Source organism: Sinohyriopsis cumingii, chromosome 3 (genome assembly GCF_028554795.1).
Source record: "Sinohyriopsis cumingii isolate HCF-2022 chromosome 3, ASM2855479v2, whole genome shotgun sequence".
Taxonomy (NCBI): domain Eukaryota; kingdom Metazoa; phylum Mollusca; class Bivalvia; order Unionida; family Unionidae; genus Sinohyriopsis; species Sinohyriopsis cumingii.
The window spans coordinates 153,052,874-153,080,010 of record NC_142963.1 but is presented as its reverse complement, the minus strand read 5'-3'; the positions used below and the strand labels follow the sequence as shown (position 1 = coordinate 153,080,010).

Below are 27,137 nucleotides of genomic sequence, written 5' to 3'. Positions count from 1 at the left end.
CAGTACCTTATAGTGAGAGTGCTGTATATTAATTGTCCTTCCAGTGATTAGTAACATTTGTTGTTTGTAAAACTGGTTTTCAACCGAGGTAAACGTAAAAACAGTTTGAAATCTATATCTATATATTTTAAAAAATTAAAAATTTCAGGAAACTGTGGTGATGTCTGACAAATATAGTGATGACTTTATTATACCATGAAACAATGACTAACTGGATTCGGAACGTCCCTTCTATTTTTTTTTCAAAGATTCAGTACACAAATTTAACAAAGAATTCATTATCAATCCAATATCTTTATTATGTCTTGATGGCTGCATTCAACAAGTTTAATGATGAATTCATTATCAATCCTATATCCTTATTATTCCTTGATAGTTGCATTCAACAAGTTTAACAATTATCAATCCAATAGCTTGGTAACACTAATTAAACTTCCGAGATCTCAAGTGATTTTTATTCCTGTGTTGCTTATTTTCAATCAAATATACAAATTGCTGAAACAATGCTACCAATTTACAAAACAGTCATTACATGCCTCTAAGATTCTGTTATACAATACTAACGACTAATGCAACAGCCATTACAGGTCTCTAAGATTCTGTTATACAATACTATCGATTAATGGAATGGCCATTACAGGCCTCTAAGATTCTGTTATACAGTACTATCGATTAATGGAATGGCCATTACAGGCCTCAATGATTCTGTTATACAATACTACCAAAAGATAGAACAGCCAATAAAGGCCTTTAAAATTATGTCCTACAATGAAAAAAAAATTTAAATACAGAAACAGAAAGAATATTTTGGAATCCCTAAATAAAATGTCTTTTATTTTAATATTTTTAGGATTTTATTTTTGAAATTTTAAAAAATCCATACTATAATTCTTTTGTAGGTTACATTATTTCCCAACTCAATCAAGATAATCAATTACATTTACAAAAAAAATGAACACTGTCAAACTCTGCCTAAGAATTTCATATTCAAATATTTAGACACTGAACTGCCACAGGGAAAAAACAATCGTGTTTTATTACAATTCAATCACCTCACTGTTGGACAGCTAAAGTTGGAGGTCACAGGAAAACTACAGAAAAAGTAGGTTCCTTCATATTTTCATATTTTTAACCACAAGGAGGCTGAAAATAGCTGGAAAGTCCAATGATCACATTGCAATTAGACAAGAAATAGCCAGTATGTGGATTTGTTGGTGATTACTGGGCAGAACTTTAAAATGATGGAGTTTTCATTATGTTGCCATGGTAAACTATTTTAAGGCAAATTTACCAGAGATGCAAGTAATATTAAGTTGTTACCAACCAATTTGACAACAAAACAAAAGAACTGATCAAGATTAAAAAGATACCTCCACATGTTAAAAACTAGATTTTGAGAAGTCAAACATTTTCAAGATTAGGCCCCTTGCATCAATGATAAGCTAATTTTCAAGGTTAGGCCCCCTGCATCAATGATAAGCTTTTGCATGTGGTGGCGCTCTCCAGATAATATGTACTTTTGAGAGAGTGACGTATGTAAGGTGAAGTAGTTCGCATTTAAAACATGCACAGTGGAGAGAATGTTTGCATACCTCTATGCTACATTAATGTAATGTGGATGATATTTCTTTTGGATATTGTACTTTTGGAAATTTTACATGATTTAAGCACACTGCTAACTAAAATGACTGTTCCCTTGTGTTAAAAAATCAGTCTGAATTAGTCTAAAGTACACTATACATAGCAGCTATTAAAATAGGGAAAATGAATTTTGCCAGACTAGAAAATACCAGCTTCTGAAAGTGCAATGAATGAATTACCAAATATACAAAATGTAAAAAAAGTTATCGGCTCTTTTTTATACAATTTACCTCTGAAGTTCAGGAAGTGAAAATGACCAAGTAGAGCTAGCACTTTTTTGAAAGGTGCACATTTGAAGTAAGGCCAAGCTGTATACTCTATAACCCATAGTACACCCATCAATCATACACCAAAATAAAGGGAATTAAAGGTTCTTTGCATTATACCTAAGATATACAAGGTCTTTTTTAAATAGCCAGTATAACCAGTGAGGAAAGCCGGGGACATTCTTTTTCTTTAAAATCCTAACCCTATGCAAGATGCGAAACTGTATAGCGCCACCTGTAACATGAACTCTGGCTGATGGTTGTTGTTGTTGTTGTTCTTGTAGGGTTTAACGCCATTTTTCAGCACATGATAGGCTATACATGGCGGCCAGTATTAATGGTGGAGAAAGAACCTGGGAAAACCCTGGATAGAACCACCGACCCACGAGAAGCTACCGGCAAGCTTTCTCACATACCCACATTGGCTGAATCCGAGACACGAACCTATGCAGACAGAGGTGAGATGGCAGTGATCCGTAACGGAGAGCGCTTTAGACCACTCGGCCACTCGGGGCCCCTTGGCTGATGGTACATGATCACCTAGTTTATTTCACTTCTCTTCATTTATTACTTAAAAGAACTGAAATGGAAAATTCACTGCTGATGTTATCAAGTCAAATTCCTTTGAGAATGAGGTTCAGACCCCATTTTTCAAATTCCTTTGTATGGCAATGAGGTTCAGATACCACTTTAAAAAAAAAAAATTGTATGATTGAGGTTCAGACTCCAATTTTCAAATTCCTTTGTCCAACAGTGAAGTTAACACCATTTTTCAAATTCTGTTGTTGTTGTTGTTGTTGTTCTAGGGTTTAACGCCATTTTTCAGCACAAGATAGGCTATACATGGCGGCCAGTATCAATGGTGGAGGAAGAACCCTGGAAAACCCAGGGAAGAACCACCGGCCAACGAGAAGCTACTGGCAGGCTTTCCCATGTACCCACGCTAGCCGAGCCTTGGACTCGAACCCAGGCAGACAGAGGTGAGATGGCAGTGATCTGTAACGGTGAGCGCTTTGGACCACTCGGCCACTCGGGGCCCCCCAAATTCTTTTGTATGACTGAGGTTGACACCATTTTTCAAAATTCCTTTGTATGACAGTGAGGTTCAGATCCCAATTTTTAAATTCCTTTGCTGGAGAGATTCAGACCCCATTCTTCAGGGACACATCCAACAAGGGAGATTAAACTGTATATAGTGAAACCACTATTATCCACCCCCCCCGGACACACACAAAAAAAATTAGTGTTGTAATTCATTACCTATGGATTAAGAGGGAATCTACACCAAAAAGGTGTTACAAACATTACACAAGGAAATAAGTTCCCTGAAAGAGTTCTCTTGGAAAAATGGAGTGCCTCTAACTAGCAAAGTTATTTAATTTAAAACTGTTTTTCTCCAAAAAATGACAATGTATATTGTGAAAATATCGTAAAATTTGATGAAAAATGTTAAAGTTATATCGATTTAAAATTTGAAGTTATATAATACAAACAACATAGGTGACTGACTGTGCTCCCAACTGACCCGCTTGATTGAACTCGAGGAGAGAAAATCATCCCATCAATGGAGCTGACACTATAATGGCCTAAAAGAATTTCCAGAAATTCAAGATATGACAGTTTTTTTCTTTTTAAATGCCAAGTGTTGAAACCATCTCTGAAATCCTTCAAGAGTAACAAAATTTTCAAATTAGCTGCTGTGATAGATATACTGGATGTCAAATTGCTGCCATTTTCAAATAGGACCAACAAACATTCTGAGATATCTTCTGGCAGAAACCCCATGGTGATACGACTTTAAAGTTGGAGGAATAATAATAACAAGATTTTCAAGTTGGCTGACATGATGGCCATATTTAATATCTGATTGGCACCATTTCCATTGAAGACCAACTAGACACCATATAAAGTCTTTTGGTGAAAGGACAAAGTCGGCATTATCCGGCATGTAGACGGAGTAGTGATAACAGTATTTTCAAGATGGCCATAACATAAGTTAGATCATCAACAATAACATTTATAACCAACTAGACATCAGAACAAGTATGTCAGTTTAAAAGTAATGTTTATATCACCATTAATTCAGGACAGATTATAAGTGACAAGATTTTCAAGATGGCCACCATGGCTGTCATATTGGATTTCTGAGTTGAACCATTTTCATTCAAGCCCAAAGAGAAATCATAAAAAAAAGTCATTTAGGAAAAGAACCATACTGATATGGCCATCCATTCTGGAAGAGTAATGATAACATTTTCAATATAGCTACTGTGGTGGCCATACTGGATAACAAAATTTTCAATATAGCTACTGTGGTGGCCATACCGGATAACAAGATTTTTAATATAGCTACTGTGGTGGCCATACTGGATAACAAGATTTTTAATATAGCTACTGTGGTGGCCATACCGGATAACAAGATTTTCAATATAGCTACTGTGGTGGCCATACCGGATAACAAGATTTTTAATATAGCTACTGTGGTGGCCATACTGGATAACAAGATTTTCAATATAGCTACTGTGGTGGCCATACCGGATAACAGATTGGCACCATTTTCATTTAGGGCAAACTTTATAGTCATCATAACAAGTCTTTTAGAGAAAATTCCATGTTGTCAAGGTCATCCATTCAGGATGACTAGCGGAAAAAAGACTGTGAATATTGGATTTCAGACTGGCACCATTTTCATTTAGAACCAAGTGGACATTATAAGAAGTCTTTCACTGAAATCCCATGTTGCTATGGCCATCCATTCTTGAATAGTTGTTGCTGTTACAGGGTTTAAAGCCATCTATCAGTACAAGATAGGCTATACATGGCAGCCAATATAAATGGCGGAAGAAGGAGCTGGGAAAACCTCAGAAAGAACCACCGACCCACGAAAAGCTACTGGTACTTGAGGAGTAGTAACAAAAAGATAAAAGTTCTACAAATGTAAAATGGATAGCTGCACATAAACTTTAGGGGAAATTTTTTTTTAAATGATTGTCAACATGAAGTTCAAGATGATCAATCACAAATGGTAAGGATGTTAAAATTCTGTAAAAGCTATATAAAATAAAAATAATAGTACAACGTGCAACTTCTTTGTTCACCTTGCCATACCAAACAAATCTCAAAGGATATTATTTTCACTGCTTTCCTCTGTGTTTGACACAATTGGCAATGACTATGTTTAGCCCTATTAAGCTGCACTTTCTTTAATGAACTATTTCTCGACCAGATCTGACCGGGAATCAATATTTCATGGTAACAATCAAATTTCAACATAATATTTTCAAGCACTTAGAATAAAACAGTTAATAAATATTAACAGATCAATACACTGAAAATATTATCAGCCACAGAACATCTTATCAGAGAGAACAGTCTGTAGTTCAAGCTACAAATGGAAATGAAACCAGCTGCATGCTGTGATGGTCATGCACTTTGTAGCTTGAGTTACACATGGAAAGGAAACCATTTGCATGCTGTGATGGTCATGCACTTTATGTAGCTTGAGTTACACATTGAAAGGAAACCATTTGCATGCACATTATGTAGCTTGAGTTACACACTCAAAGGAAACCATTTGCATGCTGTGATGGTCACGCACTTTGCAGCTTGAGTTACACATTGAAAGGAAACCATTTGCATGCTGTGATGATCATGTACTTTATGTAGCTTGAGTTACACATGGAAAGGAAACCATTTGTATCCACACTTTGTAACTCAACTCAAGTTACACATGGAAGGATAAAGTGATAATGATTATCCATTTCCTCAACAGTACCACAAACATTATCATTGTGAGACCTGCTTGATACACATAATCACTTTATTACCACAAACATTGTCATTGAGAAGGCTGATTTAAAAACATGATCACTTTATTACCACAAACATTGTCATTGAGAAGGCTGATTTAAAAACATGATCACTTTATTACCACAAACATTGTCATTGAGAAGGCTGATTGAAAAGCATGATCACTTTATTACCATGAACCTCATCATTGAGAAGGCTGATTGAAAAACATGATCACTTTATTACCACAAACATTGTCATTGAGAAGGCCAATTGAAAAACACGATCACTTTATTACCACGAACATTGTCATTGAGAAGGCCGATTGAAAGAACATTGTCATTGAGAAGGCTGATTGAAAAACATGATCACATTATTACCATAAACATTGTCACTGAGAAGGCTGATTGAAAAACATGATCACTTTATTACCATGAACCTTGTCAATAAGAAGGCTGATTGAAAAACATGATCACTTTATTACCATGAACCTTGTCATTGAGAAGGCTGATTGAAAAACATGATCACTTAATTACCACAAACACTGTCACTGAGAAGGCTGATTGAAAAACATGATCACTTTATTACCACAAACACTGCCATTGAGAAGGCTGATTGAAAAACATGATCACTTTATTACCACGAACATTGTCATTGAGAAGGCCGATTGAAAGAACATTGTCATTGAGAAGGCTGATTGAAAAACATGATCACTTTATTACCATGAACATTGTCATTGAGAAGGCCGATTGAAAAACATGATCACTTAGATCCTCCACATTACCATACTGTTGTTGAAAGGATGACTGACTGATGATTACTGGTTCTACATTACCACATAAAATGTCACTGAAAGGATGACTAAATCAGATGAATATCAGTTTTACATTACCACAAACAATGTCACTGAAAGGATGACTGACTCAGATGATTAGTGCACATTACCTAAAATGTTATCACTGGAAAGATGACTCGCACAGATGATTATCAGTTCTACATTACCACAATGTCATTGAAAGGATGACTGGCTCAAATGATTACTGGTTCTACATTACCACAAACAATGTCACTGAAAGGATGACTGGCATAGATGATTACCAGTTCTACATTACCACAAACAATGTCACTGAAAGGATGACTGACACTGATAATTAATAGTACTACACTAACACAAACAAAATTCGAACAGTTGGAGGTCAAGTGACCATGGGAATTAATATTATACTTCAATGTACTTTGCATAGGGTTCAAGTTTAAAAAAGAAGAATTTCCCAGGTATTCCTCACTTGTTATCATGGCTTTTTAAAAAAGACCTTGTATTATAATTCCCTTTATTTTAGTGTATGATTGATGGGTGTAATACAGGTTACAGAGGATACAGCTTGGCCTAACTTCTGATGCAAACCTTTCAAAAAACTACTAGTTCCTTTTGGTCATTTTTACTTCTGGGAATTCAAAGGTAAATGGTAAAGAGCTGATGACATTTTAAATAACTTTTTAAATAACTTTTATACATTTTGAAAGTCATTCATTGCACTTTCAGAAGATTGTATTGAATACTCTGGCAATATTTATTTTCCATTTTTTTAAGAACTACTAAAGCTTGTGTAATTTGGACTAATTCAGGCTGATTATGTCAGCACATGAGAGTTGCCATTTTGGTCAGCATTGTCCTTAGATCATTAACAATTTCCACAAAAACAATATGTGAATAAATTTCAGCCACAGTACATGTTAGCAGAATGAAGGCATGCCAACATTATCTCCAATGCACATGTTGCAAAAGCAAACAACTTCACCTTAAACCTGTCAATCTGTCAGAAGTACATAATATCTGCTGACCACCACCTGAGTTCCCCTTGTAAAACTGGAATGAGGCTTTCCCAAAATTCAGAAAAGTGATTTGATTGGTTGATGAGATGTCATGTATAATTTCTTGGCTAATTTAGACACACCTCCTGCATTGGCATCTCTTTACAGTGATGTTCAGTTGTTATACATTTAGGCTTATAAAATAATCTTGGCTTCAAGAATGCAGAAAGTATGTCTATGTAAATTCTGGGATAGGCCAAGATGTCTTTGTAGCTTCACTTCTACAAAGTTTGATTGAAGCATCTTCAGCTGGTAACAATTATCAATAATGTCCTATACCTGACCCCACAGTCACACACAAGTCTGGCTGGCTGAGACTAGAAAGCTAAGTTGCAAAGAGGCTTGGTTTTTAAAATTTTCACAGTCCTGCTTGCTTTTCAGTCATGGTCAATATAGTGGCTTGACAGTCTTTGGTAATTTGAGACAATGAAGAACAATTATTCATCTTGAGTTCTGTTATTTTCATTGTTGCTCCTTCAATTTTAGTCCTGAATAAAAAGTTGCTATTTTCTCAAGGCATGTATAGAACTAATTAATTAAGAGTAATATTCTGCCCTGCATGATGTAGGATACAACCATTATAAAATTGTTGCCTATCACTCTCAGTAAACCATGATACATAATGAAAAGTACGCCTTGACGAGAACAACACTAATCATACAATTGTAAAGTCCTGGATTAACAGTCACTAGATTACTTTCAGGATTTGGCGGATACAATGTGATGTTGGTACTAGTTAAGTTCAGGGTTCAATTAACACAGAAAATAAGCATACATGTAATAAATAGTCCATAACCATGGGTGATAAAGGGATGAGTTGATGTTTGAGCCAACCTTCTCAGCTGTAGTCACTGGAACTTGTAACCATGCACACATGGTAAAATGTTTTCGTCAGACTGGTTTAGTGTTTTATATTGACTGATGAGATTCTATGCACTAGTGTTGATTAACAAACAAAAATGATTAAAATTTTCTGTGGGTCTCCTTAGAATGTGACTCCGAACAATGTATGGTTCCTGTTGCAATTAAGAAACTTTCCAAATGGAATAAATTTTATCTCTAAGATTAGAAGAGAATTATTTCAACTGCTGTTGATGATGAGTTCTTCATGCAAGCAGTTCCCACCTCGTAAGATTTTATTAAGTCAATACTGTCAAATGCAGAAATAAATGATGTAAAGCAGATCCGAGTCATGTAGCCTTCATCGATAAAAATCCAATGTACAATTCTACAATGAGACATTCCCTAGAATTATTAGGTAATTTTGCAAATATTTCCAAATTTAAATTCAAATGTTCTACCATGCCACAATTAAGTACAATCAATTCAAGACAAAATTCAATTTGTTATGTGATATTGCACAACTGTATGGAAGCACAAGACCCCGATGTGCCATGATACAACAAACACAGCACAAGACCCCGATGTGCCATGATACAACAAACACAGCACAAGACCCAGAAGTGCCATGATACAACAAAAACAGCACAAGACCCAGAAGTGCCATGATATAACACAATTATATGAAAGCACAGGACCCAGATGTGCCATGTTATAACACAATTATATGAAAGCACAGGACCCAGATGTGCCATGATATAACACAATTATATGAAAGCACAGGACCCAGATGTGCCATGTTATAACACAATTATATGAAAGCACAGGACCCAGATGTGCCATGATATAACACAATTATATGAAAGCACAGGACCCAGATGTGCCATGATATAACACAATTATATGAAAGCACAGGACCCAGATGTGCCATGATATAACACAATTATATGAAAGCACAGGACCCAGATGTGCCATGTTATAACACAATTATATGAAAGCACAGGACCCAGATGTGCCATGATATAACACAATTATATGAAAGCACAGGACCCAGATGTGCCATGATATAACACAATTATATGAAAGCACAGGACCCAGATGTGCCATGATATAACACAATTATATGAAAGCATAAGGCATAGATGTGCCATGGTAAAAGAAACACAAATGAAAGCACAAGTCCCAGATGTGCCACGATAAAACAAACACAATTATATGAAAGCACACCCCACCCCCGATGTATCATTATATAACAAACAACTGTTCGGAAGTACAAGACCCAGATGTGCCATGATATAACTAGCACAGTTTCATGGAAACATAAGAACAGATGTGCCATTACATAATGAATACAACAGCATGGAAGCACAAGGCCCAGATGTGCCATGACTTAATGAACACATTTGTATAGAAGCACAAGACCCAGATGTGCCATGATATAAAAACAGATGTGCCATTACATAATGAATACAACAGTATCGAAGCACAAAGCCCAGATGTGCCATGACATGATGAACAGATTCAGGTCTATGCATTCATTCTGCGTAATATTTCAATTTAATAGTGTAGACTCTGATATCATAGTTCATAGTGTTGACTCTAATATCATAGTACATAGTCTAGACTGATATCATAGTGCATAGTGTAGACTGACATCAGTGCATAATGTTGACTGATATCACAATGCTTAGTGGAAACTGATATCACAGTACATAGTGTTGACTCTGGTATCATAGTGCACAATGTTGACCTTATTATCACTGCACAGTGTTAACTGTTATTGTATTGCACAGTGCTGGTATTATACTGCATAGTGTTAACTGTTATTGTATTGCACAGTGCTGGTATTATACTGCATAGTGTTGACTGATATAGTGCAGTGTAGACACTGATATCATAGTGCATATTTTTGATGCAAATATCATAGTGCATAGTGTTGACTCTGATATAGAGCATAGTGTTGACTCTGATATCATAGTGCATAGTGATGACTGATATTGTAGTGCAATATTCAAATGCAGATTTGCATCAATGTTGTTTGCACTTGTTAAACAAAGATAAATACAATGATGAAATCAATGACTAGACAATTTTGCATATGAAATTTAAGAAGTCATACACAACAGAAACGGCTCCATGCTATAACATTAGGAACTCCTGGTTCACATACTCCTTGGAAATTTGTAAATCATTTTGTCAGCACACTTGACTTTTCATGCAATTACGAAGGCTGTCATATTGTTCACATAACTGCATGCAGCACAGACCCAAAATCTGCCATCTAACAAAATGCTGGCAGATCACACTGTGCAGCATTCACATGAAATTATATTTAGAACTAAGACCATAGTTATCAATCTGCAATGGGCACATAATACATCTAGACTGTCTTTTATATGAGTTACTGGTATGCACAATGATATATGAACCAACTCATGAATACATGTATGTGTATGCATTTCTAAATACACATCATTGTATCTCAATCATGAACCATGCTGGTAAACATGCATAATATTATTTTAACTCCTATATGGTTTGCATTGGAGACTTAAATGTTTGTATGACAAGCATGGGCACCTTGGTCTTTGTATTCTAATAGATCCATTGGGATGGGTTAGGGCTATTTGGGCTGAAACTGACAGTGGGACAAAAATGGATTAGGGCAATCTGGGCTTTAGCTGACAGTGTGACAAAAATGGGTAAGGGCTATTTGGGCTGCAACTGACAGTGGGACAAAAATGGATTAGGGCAATATGGGCTTTAGCTGACAGTGTGACAAAAATGGGTTAGGGCTATTTGGGCTGCAACTGACAGTGGAGAAAAAACAGAAAAAAAGCAGATTTATTCAAAAGTGGCAGTCAAAGTAGACCTGGACTATATTGCAGTATATTACAAATATGAAAATCGAACTGATATAACACAAAAAAGAGGAATAGTGATAAGATTTTGGGCAGCAATGCAACTTCGCAAAGTCTGTATGGGTATGCCTCCTGGCTGGTCAAGTTTTTTATGTAAGAGTTTAACGTTGTTTTTTTCTGAGTTCATCGTGGTATAAACTGTCAGTTGCCGACTCACACGGCAAATAATGCCCGAAGGGCGTTATGTAAGCTGTGTGAGTCAGCAACTGACAGTTTATACCACAATGAACTCAGAAAAAACAATGTTAAACTCTTATAATTGAAATTTTAATTATTTCTTATGTTATTTTGTTTGCATCATTAAAAAACAGAAATCTTAATTGAGTGTAGCAATACATGTTTGTGGTTTTTCTGTTACGTAGCTATTTATAGCACTTGGGATGTCCAGCTTGATCGCAATAAGGTCATCATAATACCAGTCCTTCAACCAATGGAAGCCAAATTTTTTCAATTATTTTTTGTTTGTTTGTTAGAATGTTGTTTTTCTTAAATGCTTACTTTATGTCTGCCTTAACTGATGGTGTTTATCTAATGCTGTACAAGTTACTCTATTTATAGAAGTGGAAAAGTAGTTCTCCTTACAGTTCATACAGAAATGAAAGCAATTCGTTTTGATCACGTGGTAACATTCTGACCAATGGAAATGTTACTTTCCTGTACCAGCTACTGGCATTGCAATTATTATTATATGGTTTTCAAGGACTGTGTGCATTTTCACACCCACATGTAAAAAAACGGGTCACCTATCATGTTCATGCCTCCTAACAAAACAATTTACTTTGCTGACTAGGGCTTTAATCAGAAATAACGTACACGTATTCTATTTTGAAGGTGATCTGGTCAAAGACATATAAACCAGCTGACATAAAGCTACTTACGATGTGTGGAGGTTGCAGTCAAAGAAGGTCAAGTTGGTGGACACAAATTCTTTCCCACGAACTCGCACAGACAACTGCATCACTATATGATCTGCAAAATAATTAGACAAGATGTAAGCCATATTCAAAACAAGGGCAACATAGAATATTATTATCATAAACATACTTCTAACCAAGGTAACATGGAATAATAAGTCTCATAAGCTTTGTTCTAACAAGGCTAACATTGAATACCCTGTCTCACAAGCCTTATTCTAACTAGGGTAACATGGAATACCCCATCTCACAAGCCTTATTCTAAGATAACATGGAATACCCCATCTCACCAGCCTTATTCTAACTAGGGTAACATGGAATACCCTGTCTCACAAGCCTTATTCTAACTAAGATAACATGGAATACCCCATCTCACCAGCCTTATTCTAAGATAACATGGAATACCCCATCTCACAAGCCTTATTCTAACTAAGGTAACATGGAATACCCCATCTCACAAGCCTTATTTTAAGATAACATGGAATACCCCATCTCACAAGCCTTATTCTAACTAGGGTAACATGGAATACCCTGTCTCACAAGCATTATTCTAACTAAGGTAACATGGAATACCCCATCTCACAAGCCTTATTCTAACTAAGATAACATGGAATACCCCATCTCACCAGCCTTATTCTAACTAGGGTAACATGGAATACCCTGTCTCACAAGCCTTATTCTAATTAAGATAACATGGAATACCCCATCTCACCAGCCTTATTCTAAGATAACATGGAATACCCCATCTCACAAGCCTTATTCTAACTAAGGTAACATGGAATACCCCATCTCACAAGCCTTATTCTAAGATAACATGGAATACCCCATCTCACAAGCTTTATTCTAACTAGGGTAACATGGAATACCCTGTCTCACAAGCATTATTCTAACTAAGGTAAGATGGAATACTCTCTCTCACAAGCCATATTCTTACTAAGGTAACATGGAATACCCTGTCTCACAAGCCTTATTCTAACTAAGGTAACATGGAATACCCTGTCTCACAAGCCTTATTCAATATAATTCTTATCATCTTTCAAAAAATTAACACAAAATCTAAACATTATGGATAATTTGCTACCACCTGAAAAGTGATACATCTGTCTTGCCTGACCATGATGAAAACAAGACAAAAATTCTTACCATAACAACCTGTATATAAGGTATATTCATATGTCAAGTACCATATTAACCTGCATATAAGACATATCTATGAAAAATACCTCATCAACTTGTGTGTAAGGCATATCTATGCCAAATACCATATCAACCTGCATACAAGGCACATTAATGTCAAATACCATATCAACCTGTGTATAAGGCATATCTATGTTAAATACCATATCAACCTGTGTATATGGCATATTAATGTCAAATACCATATCAACCTGTGTATAAGGCATATCTATGTAAAATACCATATCAACCTGTGTATAAGGCATTTTAATGTCAAATACCATATCAACCTGTGTATAAAGCATATTAATGTCAAATACCATATCAACCCGTGTATAAGGTATATCTATGTTAAATACCATATCAACCTGTGTATAAGGCATATTAATGTCAAATACCATATCAACATGTGTACATGGCATATTAATGTCAAATACCATATCAACTTGTGTATAAAGCATATTAATGTCAAATACCATATCAACCTGTGTATAAGGCATTTTAATGTCAAATACCATATCAACCTGTGTATAAAGCATATTAATGACAAATACCATATCAACCTGTGTATATGGCATTTTAATGTCAAATACCATATCAACCTGTGTATAAGGCATATTAATGTCAAATACCATATCAACCTGTGTATAATGTATATCTATGTCAAATACGATATCAACCTGTGTATAAGGCATATCTATGTTATGTGATCACAATATCAACCCTTCTTTAAGGCATATACATGTCATGTGATGTACTTTATCAACCAGTGTACAAGGCATATGTCATGTTATGTAACTTATCAACCAGTCAATGATCTATTCTTTTGTGATTCATGCCCAAAAAAAGAAACTGAATGTGTGAAAACTGCATATATTTTTAAGTCCTATCTTTATTTCTTCAATATCACTCTTATATTACAAAAATGAACCTCTTTCTTTCAAATGTGGGGGTAATTTTCCATTTCTAGAACAGTTTGATTTTGGTGGTTTTAATGGCACACATGATTGCTTACATTATGCCAGGTCAGTTGACACTAAGTGCCATTCCCAAGGAGACAACAAGGTATCCAACATATGACATTCAGATCACAAGTCCAATGCTCTACCGACTGAACTACTGTTTCTAGAATTGTCAGTATCCATGTGATGTACCATAGAAGCCAGTGTACACAAGGCATACTTGTATCCATGCAATGTACCACAGAAACCAGTGTATATATGACATATTTATACCACTGTGATGTACCACAGAAGCCAGTTTACAAGGCATATCTGTATCCATGAGATGTACCATAGAAACCAGTGTATATATCACATATCTGTATCCACGAGACGTACCACAGAAACCAGAGTACAAGGCATAAATGTATCCAAGAGATGTACCATAGAAACCAGTGTACAAGGCATATCTGTATAAATATAATGTACCATGGAAACCAGTGCACAAGGCATACTTGCATCCATGTGATGTACCACAGTCAGGGACATATACTTTGGTTTGGTTTACATTTATGTTTACAAAGAATTAATTCAAGCTCAGTGGCATTTACCAGTATATCAGTTTATGTGGTGTGGTCATTCATAATAGTGTCAAATGCATATTTTGCTTAAAAATCATGCTGACTGGTTGCATTCTGCAAGTGGTTGCTCATGACAGTGGATTTATGAATTATTCATGTTCATATTATTATTATTATTATTATTATACATTTAAGATTATAATTTATTATGAACAGTAAAACAGTCACTATGTGAGTAGCTTTCATCCATTTACATTAAACATTTCTATGATTTCTGAGCTGGAGAGCACTAGTCTGATTAAATGTGAAAAATTATCTGCAACAGGAAATTATGTTTGGCTATAAAATTGACAGGAAATTTTATAACATTGAGCCTGAGACTGTATTTCCATAAAGAGCCAATCAGACATAAACTTTTGAAATTAAATCGTTGTGACAAGTCAACACAAAATCTTGCATGTATGTTCAAGCATTATATCCCCCATATATTGTTAGAGGGGGATAGTTTCCTTGGGGCATGACTATACTATTTACCACTTAATAGTTATTTTAAAAACATGTGTTTAAAATAATATCTGACAAATAGACTCGTGAACTGTTTGATGCCTCTTTAGTGTCCAACATAGTTTATGTTTAACCTGTAACATCTTTACCACTGAAGCAAAAAATGTAAGAAAACTTATGTATCTTACAAGCATTTTATTTGCAGATGTGAGCGAAGATTTAATCACTGAAGGAGACTCTAAAGTATTAGCTGTATTGGCAGTTTAATTCCATAGCTTTAATAATGGCAGAAGTACACCAAATGATATACTGGTCTTTATAATTCTCCAAAAAAAATTCATCTCTTGATTACATCATTTATATAAAAAAACTGACAAAATATTTTTTTTTAATCATCAGAGAAATACTTCAAAGCTGTTCAACAGCAACCTTCCATTTATTTTGATGTCTGTTTCTCAGTAATCAATGCCTGATAATATCATAATTGCTATAATACAAGCCATCAAACCATATCAAATAACAGAAAGATCAAAATCTGCTAGAATGAGTGTATGTTTTCCTCGTAAAGAGCCATTTACAGAAAAACCCTATCATGGTTTCCATAGTTACAGACTGAAATATGTCGAGTTACAATTGTTTTATGCCAATTTTGATTGATGATGTAGTGACAATTGCTCAGATTGTGTGATGCTGTTTTCCAGTAGTATGTGTACTTCGCCTGTAACAGTTCCCGCACTTATTGTGTACTTACTGGACCTAGATGGTTCCTTATATTAAATTCTGCACACAAAGCTATATGAATGCAGACAATTTTCATACATGAAATATTAATATATCTGGGCAAATAAAAATCAATAACTCTTTAAAGCACAAACAAACAAATTGCTCTTTCTCTCTTTCTATGTATTTATCATTCCACACAAACTGTACGACTTCAACATCACAATATTAATCGTAACCTGCCCATCTTCTCATGGAAAACAGTTAATTCACCAATACCCTCCAGTAAAAAATATACTTTTCAAAGAAAAATTGAGAAAGTTGACCATGTCAAGCCAAATCAAACCACATTCTTCAAAAGATTTAAACCCTCCACAGAAACAAGCAGCTCAAGTAGACCTGGGACTTGACATTTGCCCAAGTCAAATGCTAGTGTCAAGTAGAACAGAGCCCTGGCATCTGCCCAACAGTCAAATGCTAGTATCAAGGAGACCTGAGATCCTGACAGGTCAAATGCTAGTGTCAAGTAGACCTGAGATCACTCACCTGACATGTGCCTAGCAGTCAAATGCTATTGTCAAGTAGACGTGACATCCTAACAGTCAAATGCTAGTGTCAAGTAGACATGAGATCACTCATCTGACATGTGCCTATCAGTCAAATGCTAGTGTCAAGTAGACCTGAGATCCTGACAACAGTCAAATGCTAGTGTCAAGTAGATCCGACATCACTCACCTGACATTTGCCTAACAGTCAAATGCTAGTGTCAAGCAGACTTGAGATCCTAACTACAGACAAATGCTAGTGTCAAGTAGACCTGAGATCCTGACAACAGTCAAATGCTAGTGTCAAGTAGATCTGAGATCCTGACAACAGTCAAATGCTAGTGTCAAGCAGACCTGAGATCCCAACAACAGTCAAACGCTAGTGTCAAGCAGACCATAGATCCCTACAACTGCCAAATGCTAGTGCAGCTGGTCGAGAAATCTTGATCAGTAAGATGCTTTCTATATAAAAAATTCAACATTCTGTTGGTCAGGTATGAAAACAGTTTGAGGGTTTTGATGATTTTCTTTGATCTTTATCCAGATCTGACAAATTTAGCACCATCTGTACCAAATGAAAGACTCTAGCGATGATTTACTTTGATCTTTATTCAGATCTGACAAATTCTGCACCAATTTTACCAAATGAAAGGCCTCTAGTGATGATTTTCTTTGATCTTTATCCAGATCTGACAAATTTAGAACCATTTGTACCAAATGAAAGGCCTCTAGTGATGATTTTCTTTGATCTTTATCCAGATCTGACAAATTTAGCACCAATTGTACCAAATGAAAGGTCTCTAGCTATGATTTTCTTTGATCTTTATCCAGATCTGACAAATTTAGAACCATTTGTACTAAATGAAAGGCCTCTAGTGATGATTTTCTTAGATCTTTATCCAGATCTGACAAATTTAGAACCATTTGTACCAAATGAAAAGCCTCTAGTGATGATTTTCTTTGATCTTTATCCAGATCTGACAAAGTTAGAACCATTTGTACCAAATGAAAGAACTCTAGTGAGGACTTTCTTTGATCTTTATCCAGATCTGACAAATTTAGCACCAATTGTACCAAATGAAAGGCCTCTAGCGATGATTTTCTTTGATCTTTATCCAGATCTGACAAATTTAGAACCATTTGTACCAAATGAAAGGCCTCTAGTGATGATTTTCTTTGATCTTTATCCACATCTGACAAATTTAGCACCAATTGTACCAAAGACTTCTATGGCTTCTGTCAGATGTAGTTAAATTTTATCATGCAGTTTTTGAAGAGACATTTTGCTTTAGCAGATCAGCATGAACAGAATGGGAAAGGGTGTTAAAAATGCCAGGATGCTTTTCTCTCAAGCTGACTCAAGTTTTAAGAGTGAGTTTTGAGAAGTCCTTGAAGAGTTTTTCTGATTTTGCAATTGCTAACATATTTAACAGTGGATCATCATCATCTGTATAAATCTGAATCATAAATCTGAATGCCAGTAATATAAATCTGAATGTCAGTAATATAAATCTGAATGCCAGTAATATAAGTCTGAATGCCAGTAATATAAATCTGAATGCCAGTAATATAGATCTGAATGCCAGTAATACAAGTCTGAATGCCAGTGATATAAGTCTGAATGCCAGTTATATAAGTCTGAATGCCAGTAATATAAATCTAAATGCCAGTAGTATAAATCTAATGCCAGTAATATAAGTCTGAATGCCAGTAATATAAATCTGAATTATAAATCTGAATGCCAGTAATATAAATCTGAATTCCAGCAATGTCTGAATGCCAGTAATATAAATCTGAATGCCAGTAATGTAAGTCTGAATGCCAGTAATATAAATCTGAATTATAAAACTGAATGCCAGTAATATAAATCTGAATGCCAGTAATATAAGTCTGAATGAATTTGATCAATTTTGTTAAATTCTTCTGAGCAGTATCAATTTTTGAAGTTTGACTTATTTTAACCCTTTACCTCATAGGGCATAGTGACAAAGTGCAGCACGCTATAAATAGAACACCTGTTACCTAGTAGACTGCATCCGCATAGGCATGCCTGTGAATTGTTAAGCAATGTAGTGGTGTTACGTTTAACAGCAGTTTTAACCATTTTACGTTTTAGGTAGACATCTATTATATATGGAAAAATTGAAGAGTAAAGTCCGATTGTTATAGCTGTGTACTTATTTTTCACGGAAGAATATTCTATGTGCTTCAAAATCTTGAGAGAACTCGTTCACCGTCATGTCCGTGAGGCCGTGTGACCGACCGTAGCTGCCATTTCCCATACTCGAAATTTACATGTTTTTTGTCTGCGTCTACATCACTAAGTCATCTGAATTTGATAATCAATAAAAACTAACTGCTGCTTACATAAATATCAGAGCCTTTACCTTAGTTACTGAATCTTTCGTGGTTGTGATTCTACTTGTGAAAACTTCGTTAAGTACTGAATGAAATCCTGCCTGTGAACTGTTAAGCAATTTAGTGTATGTTACGTTTAACAACAATTTTAACCATTTTACATTTTTGGTACACATATATTATATGTGGACAAATTTAAGAGTAATGTCCGATTGTTATAGCTGTGTAATTATTTTCCACAGAAGAATTTTTTTATGTGCTTCAAAATCTTGAGAGAACTCGTTCACCGTCATGTCCGTGAGGCCGCGTGACCAACCGTAGCTGCCATTTCCAATACTCGAAATTTACAAGGTTTTCGTGTGCGTCTATATCACTAAGTCATCTGAATTTGATAATTTATAAAAACTAATTGCTGCCTACATTAATATCAGGGCCTTTATCTAATTTATTGAATCTTTCGTGGTTGTTATTCTAATCGTGAAAACTTCGTACGTACTGAATGAAATCCGCGGCAGCCATTTTGGAGAGTGGAGATTACGACCCAGTTACTTTAAATAGCAGATATCGACCAGTGCATGAATAGCGACCACATGATCTGACGTAATTGTCATTCGCAGAAATGAATGTAGTATGTAATAAGGGGGTTTTCCCCGAAGGTGGCGCTACGAAAACTAGCTCAAAATGGCTGATGTTTACAGCAGGCGTCAAAAGGCGCTTCTATGCGAATCTTGCAGAGGCGTCAAAAGGCGCTTCCATGCGAATGGAGTAGAGGCGTCCAAAGACGCTTGTATGAGGTAAAGGGATAAGTAAGGGTGCGTCATGGTCATGCATGATACACTGAAGTGGGTGGTATGATAGAAAGGTAGACAGATGTAGCTCTACAATGATACAAAATAATCTGGAATTTCTAGTTACACTACAAAATACAGAGGGAAAACCTTATTTTTTGGACCCGATTTACAATGTACAATTATTGTTAGTGAAAATACAATGATTATATTTTTCATCAAACTGTCAACTACCGGCTTGCATCAACTGAAGACACTATTCATGTTTACAAACAAATGAAACTATACATCACATATCATCTACTAGTCTTTGGAAAACCTTTCCATGCAGATCCAATCTAAAGAAAAATATATATTTTTTAATTTTCAAAAGTTCAAGTTGATAAATGGGTAAAACAATAATACCCACTTTAATGGCTCCAAAAACAGGAAAACTAGAACAATGTTCTAATTCGAACAATGTCAAGCCGTGGAACTGTTACAAAAACTAACACTGTGTCATGGCTGCCATTTAATGGACAAATTAAGCAATGAATGCTGCTTGATATGGAGTTTGATTAGACTTGTCAACACTGTAATCAATAAAATGTTCTAACAATTGTCATGTTACTTCATACTAATCTGCATATACTCTAGTGCCAGATCTGATGTCCAAAATTAACTGCAAACTGCCCAGTCCAAGATATGTTGTCCCGTAACTTCAAACATCCCAGTCCCAGATCTGCTGTCCCGTAACTTCAAACAATCAAGTCACATATCTGCTGTCCCATATCTTCAAACATTCAAGTCCCAGATCTGCTGTCCAAACTTAACTGCAAACTGCCCAATCCCAGATATGTTGTCCTGTAACTTCAAACAGTCAAGTCCCAGATCTGCTGTCCTGTAACTTCAAACAGCCCAGTCCCAGATCTGCTGTCCCGTAACTTCAAACAGTCAAGTCCTAGATCTGCTATCCCATAATAACTGCAAACAGCCAAACCGAAGCATCCACTGAATGATTACAGTGCTGTGACTGCATCATGCCAAACTGTAAGCATCCAATATTCAAGCTCTACACAAATTCTAGATTACTGCTGAAATTGCAATCATCCATATGACCAAATATTGAAACATATAAGATAACACTAATGCTAAAATCCCAATGACTTACCATATATATCAGCTTATAAGCTGATTTAATCTGCATAGTCCTAGATCTGTTGCTGTATAATGTACCGGAAGATCTGGGTCTATGCAGTTTGTAAGTAGTAATCAGTAGAACAAACACAGACCCTGATCTGTCTATGCAATATGCAACAGCAGATAAAGATCAATGATGTCTGTAGCTGGGGTTGACTTATAAATAATCATGCCCAATATAAGTATTTGGGTCAAGTTTTACTCCATCTTACTCAAAAATTGTTTTGTTGTTGCAAGAAATATTTAAATGCAATTAATGTTTGACGATATTAACTTCCTTGAGTGGGACAATAGTCTTATCCTTGTTGAGTGGAAAAAGTCTTATCCTTGTTGAGTGGGACAATAGTCTCATCCTTCCTGAGTGGGACAATAGTCTTATCCTTGTTGACTAGGTCAATAGCATTGTCCTTGTTGAGTGGGACAATAGTATTATCCTTGTTGAGTGGGACAATAATATCCTTGTTGAGTGGGACAATAGTCTTATCTTTGTTGAGTGGGGCAATAGCCTTATCCTTGCTGAGTGGGACACTAGTCTTATCCTTTTTGAGTGGGGCAATATCCTTATCTTTGTTGAATGGGACAATGGTCTTATCTTTGTTGAGTGGGGCAACATCCTTATCCTTGCTGAGTGGGACAATAGTCTTATCATTGTTGAATGGAATAATAGTCTTATCCTTATCCTTGCTGAATGGGACAATAGCATTGTTCTTGCTGATGTGTCCAGTGAGGTCCTGATAAAGGTATACTGGTAATATAAACAAATTTTAAATCAAAGAATGTTGCAAACAGATGACAGATTGAATAGTGCTTTTCTTTTCTTCAATATTTTTGATTTTGCTTAAACAAACTCAGCATCAAGCGTGAACCTGGTTGACCCAGTCAAGTCTTGTTTTTAGTTGCTTTTATGTTTCTAAATAAAACACATCTTTGTTAACCTAAGTATGTGTGGAAAGATGAATTTTCTCCAGCCATGTTGTAGATGGAGATGCTAGTAACTGGAAAATCAGCTGTGAAGAACATGATGGTGGTAAAGTATTTGGCACACAACAGCAATCAAGTTTTGGATCACAAACAGGAAAATCATGACTGTCAGTCATGCTTCAAACAACAACAAAGCTCTGTACAGAGTCGAATGTGCCTTGAAATGGACAGGGCTCAACTGTTTCACAAAACAAAGCTCTGTACAGAGTTGAATGTGCCTTGAAATGGACAGGGCTCAAGTGTTAAACAAAAACAAGGCATGTCTAACATATTCCAAACAACCTGAAGCATGATTTACATGTTAGAAACAATCTGTAAAAATAAATTCCAACAGAAGACACAGTTAGCTCAACTCAAAGACTGGCACTTGTTTGTTATCTGCATGTCCCATACATGAGGGGTGTGGTACTGAGAACACTATACTACCACAGGAAAGCATTTGAGAACCAAATCTCTAGACTGTATCTGTATTTACAATCAAAGTCTATAGGAATATACTCTGTAAAATAAACATAGACAACCAGTCATGATCTTCACTCAATAAAGTGTTAGAGTCCCAAATATTTATTATTTTCCCACTGATCCCTCTGATGATAAATAACAGAACTTTTTGTCTGTGCTCTGATACAGAAAAAAAAATGACTTCATTTAAACTAGCCTGATTTTTTTTTTCAAAGAGTCAAAAGTGGTTGCTTTTGCAGCATGTTTTGCCATAAAACTCCAAAAGTGACTTACCTAGATTTTAATCTATAATGAACCAAGTGAACATCTTGCACTGTTCATCTATTATATCCATACAAAATATAATTTATGTGAGAACCAAAGTTTACTGGCTGCAGATCAGTTCAGTTCTCACCACATCACCATAGAGCTAATATCTTGGAAATGGGCACACTGTTTTCTTTTTATGCAAACATTATTAAAAGCACCTTTCTGAATTAAAAGCAGTGTTACTGATTTATGTTTATTTAAGCAAAGCTTAAGTTTCCTTCAATGTAACCCTTAAGGGAGAATTTACATTGACGGGATCTTGTAATCATCTTCTTTTGCATATATGGGTCAAGTGCTTATATGTCATAAAAGCACATGTGGTCATTTTTCCTCTCTAAATAGTCAATGCCTTACAATAGGAATTGTGCTTTACATAAATAAACCATCTTCCAATGTCATTCTCTATTGTCTATGGTAAACTCAACACCATCCTGCTTTCCCTCACTGAACACTGTCAACATAAATCTCTTAAATGGCTTCTAACTCATTTTCCAACTGTGTTTACAACCATATGCTCATAAAGTCATGGTTACATGTGTATCTGGGAGCACTCACTGTAAGAAAAGTAGCACCAAATATTGTATTTAAAATTAATTAATGAAGAAAAAAAAGAAAGAAATAATAGCCTTTTCAAACAGATATAGGGATTAGTATCATTAAAAATTAGTTCACATGTTTTCAATAATAAATTAGATAGGCAACTTTCAGATTACCAGTTTAATTTTTTATTTATTCAGAAACAGATGCACTGAATATGATATATTACTGTATGATGTATTCTTCAATATGGTCACTAAGGACTGTATATTAGTATATGATGAAATCCTCAATATGGTCACTAAGGACTGTATATTAGTATATGACAAATTCCTCAATATGGTCATTAAGGCCTGTGTATTAGTATATGAAAAATTCCTCAATATCGTCACTAAGGCCTGTGTATTAGTATATGATGAAATCCTCAATATGGTCACTAATGACTGTGTATTAGTATATGACAAATTCCTCAATATGGTCATTAAGGCCTGTGTATTAGTATATGAAAAATTCCTCAATATCGTCACTAATGACTGTGTATTAGTATATGACAAATTCCTCAATATGGTCATTAAGGCCTGTGTATTAGTATATGACAAATTCCTCAATATCGTCACTAAGGCCTGTGTATTAGTATATGATGAAATCCTCAATATGGTCACTAAGGACTGTGTATTAGTATATGACAAATTCCTCAATATGGTCATTAAGGCCTGTGTATTAGTATATGAAAAATTCCTCAATATCGTCACTAAGGCCTGTGTATTAGTATACGATGAAATCCTCAATATGGTCACTAAGGACTGTGTATTAGTATATGACAAATTCCTCAATATGGTCATTAAGGCCTGTGTATTAGTATATGACAAATTCCTCAATATCGTCACTAAGGCCTGTGTATTAGTATATGACAAATTCCTCAATATCGTCACTAAGGCCTGTGTATTAGTATATAATGAAATCCTCAATATGGTCACTAAGGACTGTGTAGACTTCACACTGGTGTCTGCCAGATCATTTTTTATGTCCAGATCTCAATTATAATCCCACTAGACTTCACACTGGTGTCTGCCAGATCTTTGTTATTGCCAGATCTCGATTATAATCACACTAGACTTCACAACATGTCATCACAGTAGCCAGAATTCATGTACGACTTGCACAGTTTATGAGGTGTCATAAGAAGTCTGTTGCTGAAAAGGCCATGTTAATATAGCGACAGAGATATTTTTGAAAAAGAATAATAAATATATATATATATATATATATATATATATATATATATATATATATATATATATATATCCTGAAAGACACAATGTAGCATTATCAGTACCAACCTTCTCCTGTCTGAATCGGTGGCAACTGGTTGGATGGCGGGGTATCACATGTGATGATGCGGGTATCTGTTCTGTTTGCCTGGGTCTGGATGCTGACAGTCCTACTGCTGAACACACATTCATACTTTCCCTGGTAGGTGGGCAGATGGGAAATGTTCAACTGCAGCTGAAAACACAAAATCAGTGAATATTAGCATACATGTTGGATAATTGGTAACTATTATTAATGTGAAACAGGACTGGCATGCAATGGACAAAAAGAAGTTTCCAGGAATTCAATAGAAGTCTGTTTCTTCATTTTCACTTCATAGTGTTGAAACATCTCTGATATTCTATGGCAGTAAACATATTGTCAACATAGTTGCTGTGGCGTCTATTAGATCTAAGACTGGCACCATTTTCATTTCAGACAAATTAGTCATCAAAGGAAGTCTTTTAGTGAAACCCTATGTCGATATGACAATCCAATTTGACCATCTGTGTCTATACGACCATCCATGCCAATGTGTTTATCTTTGTCTATATGACCATCCATGCCAATGTGACCATCTGTGTCTATATGACCATCCATGCCAATGTGACCATCTGTGTCTATATGACCATCCATGCCAATGTGACCATCTGTGTCTATATGACCATCCATGCCAATGTGATCATCTGTGTCTATATGACCATCCATGCCAATGTGATCATCTGTGTCTATATGACCACCCATGCCAATGTGACCATCTGTGTCTATATGACCATCCATGCCAATGTGATCATCTGTGTCTATATGACCATCCATGCCAATGTGACCATCTGTGTCTATATGACCATCCATGCCAATGTGATCATCTGTGTCTATATGACCATCCATGCCAATGTGACCATCTGTGTCTATATGACCATCCATGCCAATGTGACCATCTGTGTCTATATGACCATCCATGCCAATGTGATCATCTGTGTCTATATGACCATCCATGTCAATGTGACCATCCATTCAGGAGCAGCAATAACCTGTTTTCAAGCTGGTTGCCATGGCAGCCATAAAGGATGTCAGATTAACATCAATTTAATGCATATATAAACTGCTTGTCGCTTTCTTATGGTACTATCACATCAACCCCCAGTGGCAAAAGCATCCATTTTCACTAAATATGTCTGCATTTCTCAAAATTATAAATTTGTGTTGACATTTCTGAATAATTTAATATAAATAATTTTCGATATTTTATAAGTGGACTATTATTTATCATTTCAAGTTGTTCCAGGCTCAGTGTGGTTTAGGGAAATTTTAGGTGTGCAATATGCAGTAAAAAATTCAGCATCAGTATTGCATGCCAAATCAGCTATTTAAGATTAAATGGCTATGTAATAAAATTATATACGTAATATTAAATGGCTATGTACTAAAATTATACTTGTATTATTAAATGGCTATGTAATAAAATTACATTTGTAATATTAAATGGATATGTAATAATATTATATTTGTAATATTAAATGGCTATGTAATAAAATTATATTTGTATTATTAAATGGATATGTAATAAAATTACATTTGTAATATTAAATGGATATGTAATAACATTACATTTGTAATATTAAATGGTTATGTAATAAAATTATATTAGTAATATTAAACGGCTATGTAATAACATTATATTTGCAATATTAAACAGCTATGTAATAACATTATATTTGTAATATTCACCATTATTTTATGAGAGATACAACCATATTTGTAAAAGGAAAGTTAATCTGTTGAACTATGCGTGTGTTTGTGTGTGATTTGGATTTTTAATGTAGCTTTAACAATTCTTCAGTCATATCACTACAATGTCTGCAGTGTGACAGTTTATAGTGATGCCTAGCACTGGGGCATCATGCCACAGACATGTAGCATGATGTCCCACCCATTCACATTATCCTGACACCAGGCTGACTAGTCCTAACACTAACCTCTTAATGCTGAGTGTCAAGCGAGGCAGCTGTTAGTACCATTTTTGTAAATCTTTGGTATGACTCTGCCGGGGATTGAACCCACGACCTCCAGTATCCGAGGCAGATGCTCTAACCTCTAGGCCACCGGAGCAGTCCTGTTGAACTATATTGTCATGAATAATGAAAACACAAATGTCCATATCATTTAAGTTGTAAAAAGATTCCTTGGGAATTTCCATACATTCCTTACTGATTGAAAATATCTACGTACTGGTAATGTGAAAAAGTACCCTGGTACATGCTATCTGAGAAAAAATATAGCAGCAAGCTAGTAGTGAGAGTGTGTGATTTGGATTTGTATAATGTAGCTTGAACAATTTTTCAGTCATATCACTACAATGTCTGCAGTGTGGCAGTTTATAGTGATGTTTAGCACTGGGGCATCATGCTGCAGACATGCAGCATGATCCATGTACCTGTACTGGCTATGCAGTTTTGATTAATAGTTAAGTTCTAGATTTCTGTCTGTGTCTGATGAAATAGA

At 35.5% G+C, this 27,137-nt stretch overlaps 1 protein-coding gene across 3 annotated transcripts in view; it reads right to left on the bottom strand.

Annotated features, from left to right (window-relative positions):
• Nucleotides 1–27,137, bottom strand: part of LOC149804168 (plexin-A2-like) — a 328,681-nt gene that overhangs the window by 95,059 nt on the left and 206,485 nt on the right. For all 3 annotated transcript variants that reach the window (XR_016420317.1, XM_089954145.1, XM_089954146.1), the window contains exons 7-8: nucleotides 24,665–24,830; nucleotides 12,208–12,298 (exon numbers count right to left, since the gene is read on the bottom strand). Coding sequence is in view for 2 of the 3 variants with exons in the window: in XM_089954145.1 (XP_089810271.1) it covers nucleotides 12,208–12,298; nucleotides 24,665–24,830 (257 nt within the window). In the remaining variant the exon portion in view is untranslated. The remainder of the gene's footprint in view (nucleotides 1–12,207; nucleotides 12,299–24,664; nucleotides 24,831–27,137) is intronic.